The sequence below is a fragment of the Natator depressus genome, chromosome 2 (assembly GCF_965152275.1).
Source record: "Natator depressus isolate rNatDep1 chromosome 2, rNatDep2.hap1, whole genome shotgun sequence".
NCBI lineage: Eukaryota > Metazoa > Chordata > Testudines > Cheloniidae > Natator > Natator depressus.
The window spans coordinates 81,007,252-81,024,142 of record NC_134235.1 but is presented as its reverse complement, the minus strand read 5'-3'; the positions used below and the strand labels follow the sequence as shown (position 1 = coordinate 81,024,142).

Here is a 16,891-nt window from a genome sequence, read left to right as displayed (position 1 = left end):
TGCCACTGCAGGTATGTTGAGAGTGATAGCCACTCTCTCCACCACTCAGAAGCCATTCACTCCTAAAACTGACAAAGGTTCTCTGGAGAAGATGTGAAAGAGGCCCCAACATTCTTGTATAGGGAGGCTGAAGAAGTCTGGGCACTGGGATCCAAAGCTGGATTCATAGTAGTGCTATCTATGGCTGCATCCAGTTCATCTTAAGACAGCTATCTGTGATCCACATGAGAGACTGATCTAGTGGGTCCAGAAGCGGCAATGGGTACAAGGCTTTCAGCACTGATGCACAGGAAAAGCTTTTTTAACGCCTCCCCAAGAAGAAGGATCCTTGTAAAATAGCTGGAAAATCGTTACCTCCCCTGCCTCACCCCATATACAGATAGGTTGGAGGCTAAGGGAAGGGGGCCATCACCACAGGCCCCATTATTCATACTTGTATCTTGAAAACATGCCAGTAACCCTGATAAAAATCCAACCAGTAGGGGACTGGGGATCCTGATCTGTGCAATCCTCTATTCTGATGGACCCGAGATACTGTTTTATGCTCCAGTCCAAGCCCCACATCTCCTGGACGCTTTTGATGTCTCCCAAAGTGGGTGAAAGAGGAGAGCAGTCAACCCATAGATAAAGATCTGAGGGTAGAGTCAAAAGCAGATCCAAGAGTGCTTCCTTGCAGGAAGGTGCCCCCAGGGGTCAACTCCTGAATAGTGGTCTGGCTAGGCCTTTTTGCTCCTGGAGAAAGACTAGTAGCTGAAGGCCTCTTGGAGACCTGTAAAGAACACAGAGTTCCAGAAATCTTGAGTGTGCAAGATTTAGTTGTCACAACTGCTTGACTAAGGATAACCTGGAGCCAGTTCTAATGCTCCTTCTTCGCCAATAGGGTGAAGCACTTGCAGATGGAGCATCTAGTGGGCTCATGACCTTCCCTCAAGCAAGCCAGACACCAAGTAAGGGCCTCTGAAACCAGCTGGGCAAGAAGTACATCTCTTAAACCGCATTTTTTTTATGACAGGATCCATCATTACATATCTGCAAATTTATGGCAGGCACAAAGACTAAAACTACATTACTTGCTAACACTAAAAACTACTAACTTATGGCATTGAGAAATAAAGTTTCTGTAATGCTGTTTAAAGACCCAGCTGAGATTCCTGGTCTGCACACTACCATGGCTGAAAGGAAATGACATGGTTCAAGCACCCCACACCCTCCTTTATAAGCTTCTCTCCAGAACGTTTGGAGCTGGGGGATGCACAGGAGGCACACACTGCTGCAAAAGGTTTCCATTGGTCCAGCTGCACTACCGGCACATTTCCCAATAGTGGGAAATAAACAGCGATTCACTCAAACAAGAAATGGGATTTTTGTGCATAGGATCTAGAACAATTTTGTGGAAGAACCCCTCTCAAACTTGGCCACTTAATATAGAAGAGTCCCTGCATAAGTCTTAAATAGACTTGGCAGAATCCGATTTTTTTTTTTAAATTATTTTGACAGATAATTTTTAAATTCTTAAAAATAAACTGATCTCTTTATTCTTTTAATCAATTTAAATTTTTGTTGCAGGAAATTGTGGGGAGGTTAGACAATGTGGGGAGGAGTCAGACAATTATTTAACGATAGTGGACATTGAGATTGAAAAAGTTAAAGCATTATAATTGTTAAAACAGAAACCGTAAACATCACATGTCAAAATATACAAAGTAAATATCCTTAAATTAAACTTGAAAGTTCTCAATCAGAATTTTTTTTTATTTTTGCTTAAGTGTACATTTCTGTTATCATAGATGGAAATATTTTTTGTGTTTGTGTGCGCACAGTGAAATCCATATTTATTGATATTTACTAATAAAAATATAATCCTTCCAAGCCCCTTAAATAAAAAGTTTAGGCCTGCGTATCTGCATAATTTTGGATCTATTTGCTACTCTCCTAACCCTCTTCAATACTGCTATGGAGAGATGCAATGAGCATATCCAAAGCTTACTTAAGTAAATTAAAAGTTTCTAAGAGTATTAGATTAGGCCCTTCGTACACAATGGGTATGGACCCCTATGTACTTTCTTTCATCTGTAAAGTGTCTTCTGTGAACTCAGAAAGGAGATGGGGAGCATTTAGTCCTTAATTTGTTTTATTGCCAATTATATAATCATACTTAGACCAGTTATTCCTCTGCAGAACGCACTGTAAAACATCTTCACATTGCTGGCAATGCTTAGTTGCCATGAAAAAAATCCAAATATTGCAGTTTGAAAAAAAAACCCAGAAAATCCACAAACCAGACTTAGTCCTACTTGAAAAATCTTTTACTGCCTAACTCTAGATGCCAGATGGAACCCTGAATTTTGAAGTTGTCTGTGTCTTCCTGCAATAATGTAATATATATAAACTAAATTACTCAATTTTTTTTTAAATGTAAACTGCACAGTTAATATTAATATGCTTAAAGAGCTCTATTCGGGGATGGCAGGGTGGGAATGAGGGGAATTATTTCATACCTGCTTTTTCCAGCCATGTCGTTTTATATTTCCTTTGTTTGGTATCGAAAGCCAACCCTCAATTCTTGACTCTGTTTTAAAATACATGAAAATTAAACAGTCTTAATATATTATAATAGAACAAAATAATATAACAAAGCGCACTTGACTTCATGCGGCAATAGGCAATTACCCAATAGATCAGCAAAGCAGGAATTAAAAGAATAGCTAAATAAAACAAGGATATAAGCATTTATATTTCATGCTTCATCACAAACTAACATTTTATGTCCACACAGCTACTGCAGAAAAAATATCAAGCTGTTTTCCATAAGGCTAATATCTAACACTGTATTTAAAAAAAAAAAAAAAAATTAAAAAAAGCCAGACAGGATGCTTTGGTTTGAAAAATGTGTTGCAGCTTAAATGGAAGATAATTATAAGATTATCAATGTAAATATCATTTAACTTTCAGAGTGGCTATATGAAAATATTTAGCAGAAAGATTCTGCAAGTGAAACAAACCAGAGCCACAATTTACAAAACACAGAGGAAGAATGCACAAGAAAACAAGCAAAGGTACGCAAGTGTCCCATTACTCACAGAAGATAGGAATAGAAGATAAATAAATAAGGAATGCAGGAAGAATCAACTAGATATAAAGAGTAAGAGACAAGCATTTTATTTGTTTTTCAAAGGACAATTTTCTGAGTATTCTGATAATGAATTTTCTTACAATATAGCTACTGAAATAACAAATCATTATTTTGAACACTGATTAAAAAAAACCTGAGGTTTCCCACACTGACACTTAACATTTTGTTGCCACATTTTGGCTATCACTACAGAAAACTCTAGCTATCTGATGTTCTAAATGTATTTCTATTGTTTGGGGTGCATTTGTAAAAATATGTATGAAACTGATGATAGTAGTGAAACACCGTCTGGCTTTCAACTGAGTTAAAATGACATGATGGATACTCAACATGGAAAATCTATTTTATAATTACTTAAGTATAGTTTTATAAAAGGAAAACAAGAATCCTAAAAAGAAGTTTGTTTAAAAAAAAAAGTTATCAGAGAACAGTAACAAATATATAAATCAATCATTCAGCCATAACAATGAATTTGATTAAAATAAGGCTAACAGCATTTCAATATCCCAAGATCATCAGCTAAACAAAATTATTTATAACTTTCTGTCTGTATATTTCTCCAACACACACTACCACTGTAGGGATAATTCTGGAAAGCAGCTGATGAGATTTAGCCATTCAAGTATTAATGCACTGCTGTGAAAATGTACCCAAATATTTTTCCAAACAACGTCCACATATTTTGTTGACTAAAATTAGGAAGCGTTTTGCCACCCTAATTTTCCAAAAACAAAAATTATTTTGCATGCTTTATTTCAGTGAAATGGTAACATTTCTTGCATTAATGCCTATAATAAAGACAACATTATGTAATCACTTAAAACTGGGTTACTTATCAATTATTGGAATTCTCTTTGAGTCTCTTCTCCACACTCTACAGATGTTCCCCCAAACCACTTGAAGAATGCAGAGTCATTCAAATCTTGAAATTCAGATAGGCAAAGTGCATGCCAGCATTACCTTTTTGCAATCAGAAATTTATCTGCCATGTAAAAGCCAAGGAAATGCCCTTTTCTCTGCTTCTCACATTTTCAAATCTATACACATGTATTTTTAAAAACCTCCTAAAAACCCTCTCTTTGCTCTCTGACTCAACATTCAATAACTTCCTAGCAGGGAATATATTTTCCTCAATCTCTATAGCAGTCACACTTAAGAAGTTTGTTCTGTTTTGAAATATATTGTTCCTGTGGTATTCTCAATTAAGCAACAATGAATATCACTAAAATTGGTGTAATTTCTGAAAATCTAAAAAAAAGTTAGGGGTTCAATCCTCAGCGCAAAATAGAGTAATAGCTGTCATGAAGATGAAGAGGTTGTGCTCATAAGGACACCGACTGCAAGCAAATTACAAAGGCTTCTGTTTCAGTATGTGGCCTGAGTTCCTTGTCAAAGTAAGTTTGCAGGAACGAGAGAAAGTTTGAGATATTTACAATGTTTCATTGACTGAATGTTGAATTGGTTGATATTCTTTTCTGTGCACCCGCTGACAGATCTGTTCCAGTGTGCAAAGTACATTTGTATAGGGAATGGTTTTCAAGCTACAAAGAAGCACCTTGCAATTGAAGATATGTGCTCCTCAATGTCCTGCTTTTCTAGGAGGCTCAAGATTCCTCAGTATCTAATGAGCTCTTGAAGGAGTACACATTTCCTCTCAATTAGAGACACTGATGGTGTCACATGGGTTTCTTTAGACTTTAATTTATTGTCCTGTTTTATTTGATTTAACTGATTGCCAGTTAACTTAACCAACACAATTTTAAATGCAGGTCTAGTCACTCCACAAACATTTGATCCAGGACAGAAATATCTGGTGTTATCCTGAAGAAGTAACTCAGAAAATATGGGATGGGTGGGCTAGTGTGGAATAGTCATCTCATAGTTCTGCTGAGACAGCCTGCCTTCATATTAAGGACACCCTACAGGTACTTGGCTCTGAATGATAGAACATGTTTCTGCCAATCTGACCAGAAACAAGCCTTCCTGGTGCAACTGTGTCCCTTCAGTCCTTCCTTGCCAAATGAGGTAGGATATGGTGGTCAATTTTTTTTTTAACATAAGGGTAAGGTGTTCCTGTTGAAAGACTAACTGAAAGGGAATGAGTGCAAGGCAGACTGTCCTCAATTTCAGAAAGTTTATGTTGCTTTGCCTTTCTTCCCAGGACCACTGTCCCTAAGCCAAGAAGTGCTTCCATCTTCTTATGCTGCTGTCCAATGTGAATACTGCTCTAGACTCAAACCTGCAGCAGAATACCCTTCAAGAAAATCTCTTGATTTGTCAGTTAAAATGAGTATGCTAACCAGCCAAGGTACCATCACTTTAAATTCCAGTGTATTTTGTATTCTCATAGGGTATTTTTCTGGGATACATCCTCTCAGTGTTTCATGATCCAGCAACCCCAGGGTAGGTATACCAATATGCAAAGCCATTAATCCAAGGATATTTAGAATTATTCAGATTGTGGTTCTCATGCAGTCTCAGATTTTAGAAATTACAGGTAAGGTACAAAATGTTGTTAGCTGAGTCTATCCCTACTCCCCAGACAGGGATTTCTGGATTATATTCTAGGATGGTGTTTGGTCAATCACAAATACATGTTCCTAGAGAGAGTCAGAACAGTTATCTACACAACCCTCTGTGTCCTGAATGAACTGACATCTCAAATAAATGTAACATCCAGGAACAAAGTGGATCCCTAGGTAGTGAAGGGTAGCAACAATGGTCACTAGCACTTCTATAAAGACTCAGGGGTGGCTGAAAGGCTGAATGGCAGTGCTTTTTAGTGGTAGGCTACTAAAGCCAGTGTAAACCTCAGAAACATTTGATGGGTGGACCTGACTGGTAGATGCAGAAAGGCCTCTGTCAACTCTACAGAAGTTAAAAAGTATTCCTGGTTGCATACTGGTAAAAGCTGAAGGCAGGATTTCCCTTTTTTGGGGCATTTGTTGAGTGCTTTACATAAAGAGATAAGAACGGCCATGCTGGGTCAGACCAATGTGTCCATCTATCCCAGGATCCTATCCTCTGATATCAGATGCTTCAAAGGGAATGAACGGAACAGGGCAATTATCAAGTTGTCTAGTCCCAGTATCTGGCAGTCTGAGGCTAGGAACATGGGGTTGCATTGCTGACCATCTTGGCTAATAGCCATTGATGGACCTATGCTCCACGAACTTACCTAATTCTTTTTTGAACCCAGTTATAGTTTCAACCTTCACAACCTCTCCAGGTTTTGTGGTTCAGTACTGCCACAATTTTATCCTCATGATTTTATCAACATAAATAAGATTCTGAAGCGATTTAACTCCTTCTTGTGGGGAACCTGGTGGGGAACCTCCCTGGTTTGGAGTAGATGAAACACAAGTATGTACATGGTTAGAGCTAATTATTGAGTACTTTTGGTAGTTTAGGACTTGATATAATTAGGACTAGACAGTTCAAGACTGCCCTTCCTAGGCAACATAAGACTTCTAATATGTTGACCAATTTCAGGAAAATTTTATGAGTTCAAATTATAAGAGCTCAGAAATTAGGCAAGGAGGATCAATGGAGGTTCTTTTCACATAGGAGATAGTCGAACATAGGACTTGATGCCAGTTAGCAACATGAGGAAAGCTGCCAGCTGAAGGTCTCTGATCCCTTTTCAATACCTTAGTAAATAGTATGCATTAAGAAGTGCCATGAAGGAATAAAGTTCCTTGAAAAAGACCTGGATATTTCTGACAGCTTGGAAACAACAGGAGGGTTCCTAGAATCTGACACAAGGGGAGATGTATTTCTACATGGATATGACGACTGTAGGAGTCACCACCAGCAGATTTGGGAGGGGTTTAACATCAAATATACCAATATCCTGAAGATGTTCCTGGAACAAATACAGCAGACATACGCCCTTTAGGTTTTTAAAGTCTATTTTACAGTCTGAATTGTGCCAGAAGCCAGAAGACTTATTACGCAGCGCAGCAGTTGTGAAGATTTTGACACACCATTAACTAAGAACACATTTTAGAAAAGGTATATAATTTAAAATCAACATCTAAAATAAAAAACAAAAATTAACTAAGGGAAGACATGACACCAATGCAGACAAAGGGGAGGGAGGCTAATATCTAGAAGGATTCACGAACGATTGTTACATACCTGAAATTCAAGATTTCAACCATTTAAAGATCTTTGGAAAAACTGCAGTGTGAAGATCTAGGCAGCGGAAAGTGCATCGATAGGAAGAGAGACATGCCTAAAATGTTTATTTTACACTGCTCATCCTCTGACGTCGTATGGTCATGTGTAAACCAATATCCCTTGTCTAAAATGCTCTTGATGACATAGGTCCTACCCTTATTTACAGATATTCAGATGTATTTTGCTGCTGTGTATTCAGATTTTAAAAAGTCACACGACAAGCATATTTACTACTAATTTCACAAGGAAAATTATATCACTGTATATAGAAAATAAGCCTAATAACTTTACCTTATGGGCATTTTACAGCACAGCATATTATTATTGAACGTTGTTCTGTATCAAAAATATATCTTGTGTGCTGGCATAACAGAGATCAGATTATACTCTTGCAGCACCACAAAAAGCAACCAGTATCTACAACAGCAGTTTTCAAACTGCAGTCCATGAACTATATGCTCATGGTCTGCAAAGAGATGGTTAGTAACATGATGCTCTCTCTCTTTGTTTTCACCTACTGAATCACATCACATAGCTAAAAATGCATTAAATATTTTCCTAACATTTACTTTCCAGGGAGGCAATTTTTGTCATTGCCACAGCGATGCTATGTGAACTATAGGGGAGGTGGTCCAGAAGGCAATTTTGCATTACAGTATGGTCTACACTATGAAAAGATTTGAGATACCTCACTTACAACACATATCACATCCATTATATTCACACAGTGCAGCAACAACAGCTGTAAGGATGGTCTCTTCCACTGACTGGAAGTGATGGTTCTAACCTGGAAAGACTAATTTCAGATTAAATTAAGACAGTGCTCTATACAAAGCTAGCCAAGCTATGAAATCCCTACCTGGCCTCCAACATAAAAAGCTAACACTATTATCCTGCATTCAGGACTTCAACAAAAGATTAAGTACATTTTTTAAAAAAAAATAGTTAAAATAATGGAGAGGGGATGCAGAAAAGGTAAGAGAAGCCATTTTAAAAGGTGATGGCCAACAATTTCTAAGACTAAGTATATATACACAAAAGACAAGTTGTCCAAATGCATAATTCTCTTACCTGTAAGGTTTCCATCAGTTTCGTCTGGCTGGAGGCTGGCAACACTGGTAGAGTCCATTCCTTGCTGAAGGTCCAAAATTTTACTACGCAATTGTTCTATATCACTCTCTTTACTATCCAGCTGCATCTGAAGTTCATTCCTATATGTTGACTCTTCTGCTAGTTGCTGTATTTATATATATATACACACAGTAAGCATATGATCCAAAGAGAACATGGAAACAAAATAATAAGATATTTAAAAAATTAAGAATGAATTATGATGGATTACAAGCTTTCAGTAAATCTATGGATTAATTTAGTAACATTACTATTCATTTGGAATCTTTTACTATTCTATTACAATAGAATTCTCTGAATTGGTTTGGGCTTTTGTTTGAGACTAATATATGCTAATTAAACAATCAGCCCAGTTATCAAGGACTTGTGGGAATACATTAAGTTAGGAAATAGTCTGATTAATTTCATTAATGTTTTTCTTAAAAAGAATATCCCCAAATATTAAATCAGCCATTTAGACTCTAAATTAGAGCAATAATAATTTCTTTAAGTTGTAATAAAGCAAGCTAGAGACCACATAAGGGGAATTTTATACTAGAAAGTACGAATTTACATCTGTAAACTACTGTAAATTGGTTTGCAAAAAACAAACTATATTATTTATGTCACTTTTTTCCATTGTTCAGTCAGTCAAATGCATGGCGTCGGATTTGTTCCCTGGCAACTGCCACAATGAAATGGGTCTATAAAGTAGATTCTACTGTATTAGGAAAAATAATCACAGTGTTTTGGACAGAAAAAAAAAAGGTGTCTTCTAGTACATATATTTGGTTCATCATTGTTACTTTTAAGGAAGATAATGTCTGCACTCTCTTTCCCTTTGGACTGGATCACAGACGACCACGAAATAGGAAAAGGTTTTACCGCTTGCATTTCATTGAGCTCCTTCTGGTATTTCACTACCATCTGATTGAATTTCTCTTTTTCTTGATTAAGCTCCAATTGTAGCTTTCGGTTTTCCTTTTCTTTTTTCCTCAAATCTTGTATATTAGCTTTCTTTCTGTCTATTTTAAAATCTTTCCGATTCATTATCTCAGCCAATTTGTTCACAGCCTGTACAAAAAAAGTACATGAATTAAGAGAGATGCTATACACATAAGCTTTTGTAAAGAACGTAAAAGTTTCTCTTGGTTCAAAACCACGTCAGAGAGAAAAAGATCATTTGGGTTACAGAAGCCCATGTTATATTTCAGCATGACATCATATTGAAGACAGGCATCTAGAACTCCGTGCCTTTCTATCCCCTTGTTATTGCAGCTGTCAAACTGACTACTAAAATACTTACATTTTACTTCTCTCTTATTTCTACTTTTTCTTACTGAAATGTAACATTTCCAATTTTGGAATAGATTTTTTTTAAATGAGCTGAGACCATCTTTAAAAAGTGTAGATTTCCCAGAACATAATTAATTATAGAAGTGAATGCACTGGCTACAAAAAAGCTCCTATTAACATGTCATCTGTGGGTCTGATCCTGCAAACCCTTACTCTCTTGAACATTCCATAATCAAGTGAAAAGTTTACAGGATCAGAACCTATGCTTTTAGCTATAAATTACACTAATGCAAATTTAAGATTTATAGATCATCACGAATACAAATTTCATCTAGCTATAGTGCTGAGAAGTAATCACACAGAGTAATTCATTAAAATTTGAAAGCTATTTTTCTGGTATGCCACCATGAAGTCAACATGCTCATATTAAAATGTCTAAAAATTAATACCTGTGTTTTAAGAGTTCTTTCAGTGTGAAGATTCTTCTCATAATGCATTCTAATATTGTTGATTTCCTCTTCTTTCTTCAATTTAAATTCTGTTAAAAAATACCATTAAACTTTCTAAGATATACATTTTATGGCAAGAAAACAATTTTTAAAGGTCATTCATTTCTCCATAGTATGTGGGTTTTTTCCATCTTTCTGTTCTTTGACTTCGCATACAAACACAGACATTTTGTAACCATAAAGACCATTTATTTAATGATACTGGAATATCATAAATATCTCACAAGAGAATACTCCAGATAGATAGGGCAAAGCTAAAATGCATATATATGTAGCTCCTAAGATACTGTTATAACATTTTTGACCACTGGCAACACTGAGCAGAAGTTTTCAGAGAACTGTCCACAGTGACGCCAAAATCTCTTTCTTGGATGGTAACAGTTAATTTAGAACCTATCAGTGTATATGTATAGTTGGAATTATTTTTTCCAACATGCATTACTTTTCATTTATCAATGTTGAATTTCATCTGCTATTTTTGTTGCCTAGTGACACCGTTTTGATATATCCTTCTAATTTCTTGCAGTCTGCTTTGGACTTAACTATCATGAATAACTATCATTTGCAAACATTGCCACTTCACTGTTCATCTCCTTTTCCAAATCATTTATGAATATGCTGAACAGCACAGATCCCAGTACAGATACTTGGTGGGACACTGCTGTTCACCTCTCTCCACTGTGAAAACTGACCATTTGGTCATACCCTTTGTTTCCTATCTTTCAACCAGTTACTGATCCATGAAAGGATCTTCCATCTAATACCATGCCTACTTAGTTTCCTTAAGAGCCTTTGGTGAGGAATCTTAAAGGCTTTCTGAAAATGCAAATATACTATATCAACTGGATCACAATTCTCCACATGCTTGTTGATTCCCTCAAAGAATTCTAATAGATTGGTAAGGCATGACTTCCCTTTACAAAAGCTGCATCGACTCCTCCCCAGCAAATTATGTTTATTTACACGTCTGATAATTCTGTTCTTTACTATATATTGTACAAACGTGCCTGGTACTGAAGTTATGCTCACTGTCCATTAAATGCCAGGATCTCCTCTGGAGCCCTTTAAAAATCGGTATTACATTAGCTACCTTCCAGTCATCTGATTCAAAGGCTGATTTCAGTGATAGGTTACATACTACAATTAGTAGTTCTGCAACTTCATATCTGAGTTCCTTCAGAACTCTTAGATGAATACCATCTGGTCCTGGTGACTTATTACTGTTTAGTTTTTCAATTTGGTCTAAAACCTCTTCTATTAACACCTCAATTAGGGACACTGTTTCAGATCTGTCACCCAAAAAGAATAGCTCTGATGTGGATATTCCCCCCACATGCTCTTCAGTGAAGACCATTGCAAATAATTCATTAAGCTTTTCTACAATGGCTTTGTCTTCGTCGAGTGCTCCTTTAACACCTTTGGTAAAATCCAATATGGCTCCAATTAATTTTATCTTCTGCATAGGGATCAATACTGGTATTTCTTTCCTAACAGTCCCAGAAAAGAGAACAATCAAAGGATGTGATGAATATTCTTCCTCTACCTCTGCCATAATCTCCCACAAACTAATCAATAGTCCAAGTATGGGCATACTTGGATCCCCGTTTTTCTGAGGTAAGCTGCTACAATAGACACTTTGCAAATACTCTGGCAGTGGCTGATAGGCTGAATGGTAATTCCCAACCACAAACATCAAATATCATCTGTGGAATGGGTGGATTGTGATAAGGGAATGTGTCCTGAAGGTCGAGAGCAGTGTACCAATCAGTCATTTGGGCATGTACCAGTCAGTCTAGGGATGCGATGATGGTGGCTAGGGATACCATTCTGAACTTTATCTTCCTGAGTAAGTGTTCACTCTTCTGAGTTCTAGGGCAGGCCAAAGTCCCCCCACTTATTCTTGGAGATGAGGAAGTACCTCAATTAAAAAGCCCTCCCTTTGAAGCAAAGCAGGACCTCTATTGTGCCAAGAGCCAGAAGTGACTGGACATCTTGGTCTAACAAGCTCTTGTGAGAGGGGTCCCTGAACAGAAACAGGGAAGGTGGGCAAGTGTTGAGTATGGACTAAATTAAATCTCAGATCCCACTCCAATGATTTCCAGTACTCATCCATTTCTTGTTATATCAGTCCAGCAACAGTGGAAATGAGACAGGCGGTCCCCAAAAGGGAGGAGATGGGATAGCTAGATCTATAATAACTTGTAAGATATTCCTGGGTGAGCAATCAAATTTACAGCCTCAATAATGAAGACAGGTGAGATGAAGTCCCAACTGTTTATAAGAATTTCTCCCACAAACTTCTGTTGTTTCCTTTGAGCATCCATTTGTCAGTACCGATAGTAAGCAGGCTACCTGTGGTAAGCTTGCGGTCTGAAATGCTTATGTTTGGGAGCTGGCATGCATACCCTCAATGACCTGAGGGTTGCTCTGAAATGGAAATACACCTGACCTTTGATCTGATGCAGAAAATGCACTGCTGAGGCTGCTGTTAGCTGTCAAACCACCCGAAGGACACAAGAGGCTCTGATGTGTCTCCCTGCCAGTGTAAAGCTCACCTCTCAACCTTCAAATCTGCTAGTATGTGACACCAGCAAACAAAATGTGGGACAAATGACTGAAATACGAAACATTATTTTGGTGATTCAAAGTATAAGGTACAGATTATTGTGGTTTTAAAGTACAAAACCTGTAAGGTGTCTTCTCACAATGTTTAACCACATACAACCATAACCCATAGATCAGCAGCAGAGTGGCAAGATGTGGGTCTGCCATGTTAGAGATCTGGACTCCACTCTTGACTCTGCCTGCAGTGACCCTGCATACCTCTCTGCTAATGTATTTTAAAAATGAGAGGGAAAGATGTGTGTGCAGCAACTCATACTTGACTAAACCAGTCGGAGAACACTTCAATCTCTCTGGTCACGCAATCACAGACATGAGGGTCGCTGTCTTAAAGCAAAAAAACTTCAAATCCAGACTCCAGCGAGAAACTGCTGAATTGGAATTCATTTGCAAATTGGATACTATTAATTTGGGCTTGAATAGAGACTGGGAGTGGCTAAGTCATTATGCAAGGTAGCCTATCTCCCCTTGTTTTTTTCCTACAAACCCCCCCCAAGACGTTCTGGTTAAACTTGGATTATTGCTGTGCACATTGTAAGATGAGCTATTGCCAGCAGGAGAGTGAGTTTGTGTGTGTGGTTTTTGGAGGGGTGTGGGGGTTGAGAACACCTGGATTAGTGCTGGAAATGACCCACCTTGATTATCATGCGCATTATAAAGAGAGGTTTCAAAGAGGGATGGGCTATTACCAGCAGGAGAGTGAGTTTGTATGTGTGTCTGGGGGGGGGGGGGAAGGGTGAGAAAACCTGGATTTGTGCTGGAAATGGCCCTCCTTGATGATCACTTTAGATAAGCTGTTACCAGCAGGAGAGTGGGGTGGGAGGAAGTTTTGTTTCATGGTCTCTGTGTGTATATAATGTCTTCTGCAGTTTCCACGATATGCTATGCATCCGATGAAGTGAGCTGTAGCTCACGAAAGCTCATGCTCAAATAAACTGGTTAGTCTCTAAGGTGCCACAAGTCCTCCTTTTCTTTTTTCTTTTTGCGAATACAGACTAACACGGCTGTTACTCTGAAACCTGTCATACTTGACTGTGTTCTAGGTTTAGAACCTTAGCCAACAATAAGGGGAGCGAAGAGCATGGGAATATAAACACCATACTAGAGGTGTGATTTGAAGTCAAGGTATACTTTACAGCTCAGAGGATTTGTAAACCTGCCAAAAGTAAATGATTTTGGAATGCTTATTATTCTCTCTGTAATAAATCTATTTTTCATCCAACAAAGATGAAAAACTCAAATAGCACTCAAAAGAGCTTACATTTTATGTTTTGATTTTTGCCGTTTTTATGATATTTTTACAAAACAAAGGTTTAAAAGTCTTGTCAAAACAAAAACTCAAATGCAGCCTTAACTATGGTGTCATGACCAGATCTGACAAAACATAAAAAAAACATTCATACTATAATTTTCAAAGCTCCATGGAAATTTATGTGCCATCATGAAGATTAGTAGACATGGAATATGAAGAAGGTGGTTTGTTTACTTCTGGTCTGGGAAATTCTTTCCTTATATCATGTTTAACAACATATTCTGATACAATATTAAGCTAAATACACTAAGCTTATTATTATTATGTATTCTTTTCCATCATAAATCATGAAAGGATGGGATTTGCAATCTCTCTGTACAAACGAAATGGGCTGGGGATTTGGCCCACAAAACCAGCAGATTCAGGCAAGTCTTATAAAACTTTTCACTAGCTCCTGGCTCCTCAGTCTTTTCTCATCCTCATGGCAGTACAGGCTCCCTCAACAGCTACTTCCACCAGAAATCCCTAGGAGCAGAAAAGGAACCACAGGTCCCCCATCACATGGGGGGGGGGGGGGGGGGGGGAGGAAGTAATTAATTTCATGCTGACATCATGGAAAAGATAAGGTCCTTAATACTGAAGGAAAAAATGGCCAAAACTGGTTTTCAAGTCTGTAACAGCAAACACATATTTCTCTGTAATCAATTCTGCATCATCCTAATATAATTTAAAACTCAAAACATGCCATACCTTCCTCCTGTTTCTTATTTTTTTCAATGAGCTCTGCATTTTCTTTTGTTAGAAACTTAACATCATTGGTTAATGTATTATTTGTTTCTTCCAGCTAAATGAAAACAAACAGATTTTAAAACAAAGCATTTGCTATACATCCTACCCATATTCAAAACTGTATTTTTTCTTTAAAATAATCTTAAATCAATAATAGTATTTTACACAGAATTACCATTCTTAGATTGCATACTCACTAATCTGTTCATACTTCAAAACTGTACATAAAACTCTAGATATTTTACTTCTGATCCCTCTTTCCTTCACAAAGACACGGGGTATACAACTCTCTCTAAGAAAAGGACTAGGTCTACTTTTATGATCCATGCAGCGTTGAGCACATTTTCAGTGTCCAATAAATAATACCCAACAGAACTTAAGGAATTAAGCAGAACTTCAGTGTTACTTTGTTCAGCAGCTTTCAGTAAATTTTAAGGAACGTCTGTGTAAACGATAAGACGTAGCTACCTACAACTGAACCCAGAGAATCAGATGCTAGTTATGAAATTCCAAGATTTCAGGCTTTCCATAATTATTTAATATCACTCTCAGTCCATGGAATTTACATTTGAGTAGTGTTATATATCATGGAAAACAGACAGGCACATATGGGTAAAAAGAAAATATTTGTTTTCTGTCAAATGGGGCACACAGGATTTGTGAAATCAACTGTAGGGGGAAATTAATATTATTTGCCTATATTAGCTCCCAATCAGGATCATTGTGCTGGATGCTATACAAACATATTAAAAGACAAAAAGACTACAGTTGTGTTCAGTAAGAAAGTTTTGTTTGAAACCTACAGAAATACACTGAATAACTGTGTGTTGAGTTATGTTATCAATAATATTTGAAGTTGATAATTTATGGTTAGGAAGTTCCTACTTAGATTCCATATTGATGCAGTTATTTAAAATAGTCTCAAATGAAAATGGGGCATTCTGGAAAGTGAAAGGTTATTTCTTGGGGCTATTGCACGTGTAACATTACTGCAACAAATGTTACTTCAAATAATTTAATGTGGGGGTGTAAAGTACCTAATAGCATGCAGAAAAACAATGCATTTTGGTCATCATGCGCAAAATTTTACTGCTGGGTTATGTTAGGCAGTATCTGAGTGCATGCATGCCTCTGCATGCAGAAGGCCAAAGTGGAAGAACACAGTTTAAAGGTATTATAAAATAGAAATATTACACTGCAAATTAATAGGGTTTGTGAGTAAAAACTCTTGGTTAACACATTACTGTAAATGTAATGCAAAAATTAAATGGTTGCTCTTTGAAGTTGAGACTTCCTAGCTTGTATATTTTGATTTAAAAATATTTGCCTGGAGAAAACCCAGTATCTTTCAAATCCTTTCTGAATGAGGAAAGTGATTATGTAGTCAGATCCCTGAGTACACTATTAAAGAAACTGGTGATTTAAAAAAATATATAGTGATGGATGGTGGACCGACTGAAAGATACTGTGCTTGATTTTCAACTTGGCCTCAACCCAGACCCTCTTTTTGTGTCCACATTTATTTGGGAGCTCAAACAATGTAATTTAAATGTCTAAGTACCTGAACGTGCCCTCAGATCAGATTCTCAGATATCTAAGTGGCAGCAATTATGTGCACAAATAACTGCAGATGCAAAACTGCCTCAATTTGCACGCACAAAGATGCTGGACTTTAAAAACCTGTCTCTAAATTTTTATGCACACACACACACACACACACACATTTTTAGTTATAGTTGTAATGTTTGATTTTTTTTTTTGACAATAAAGCCACTTTTTATACGTTTAAACAACAACAACTTACCCGGCTTACAATGTTGTCCTTGTCAGTAATTTCTTGTCTATTTCTTGACGCTGCTTTCTTGCTCTCCTGAGTCAATTCAAAATACTGTTCTTCCAGCAGACCTCGGGCCAACTGTTCTGACTCAGCTTTGGTTTCAGCCAGATCCAATTGTGCAGCAAGAGTTTCTCTATAACAGAATGTTAAGATCTTATGTT

General features: G+C 37.2%; 1 protein-coding gene across 3 annotated transcripts in view; it reads right to left on the bottom strand.

The window, feature by feature from the left end:
- Positions 1–16,891, bottom strand: part of ROCK1 (Rho associated coiled-coil containing protein kinase 1) — a 180,651-nt gene that overhangs the window by 22,735 nt on the left and 141,025 nt on the right. For all 3 annotated transcript variants that reach the window (XM_074944515.1, XM_074944516.1, XM_074944517.1), the window contains 6 exons: positions 16,698–16,863; positions 14,855–14,948; positions 10,171–10,259; positions 9,311–9,499; positions 8,387–8,552; positions 2,499–2,569 (listed from right to left, as the gene is read on the bottom strand). In XM_074944515.1, coding sequence (XP_074800616.1) covers positions 2,499–2,569; positions 8,387–8,552; positions 9,311–9,499; positions 10,171–10,259; positions 14,855–14,948; positions 16,698–16,863 — 775 coding nt within the window. The remainder of the gene's footprint in view (positions 1–2,498; positions 2,570–8,386; positions 8,553–9,310; positions 9,500–10,170; positions 10,260–14,854; positions 14,949–16,697; positions 16,864–16,891) is intronic.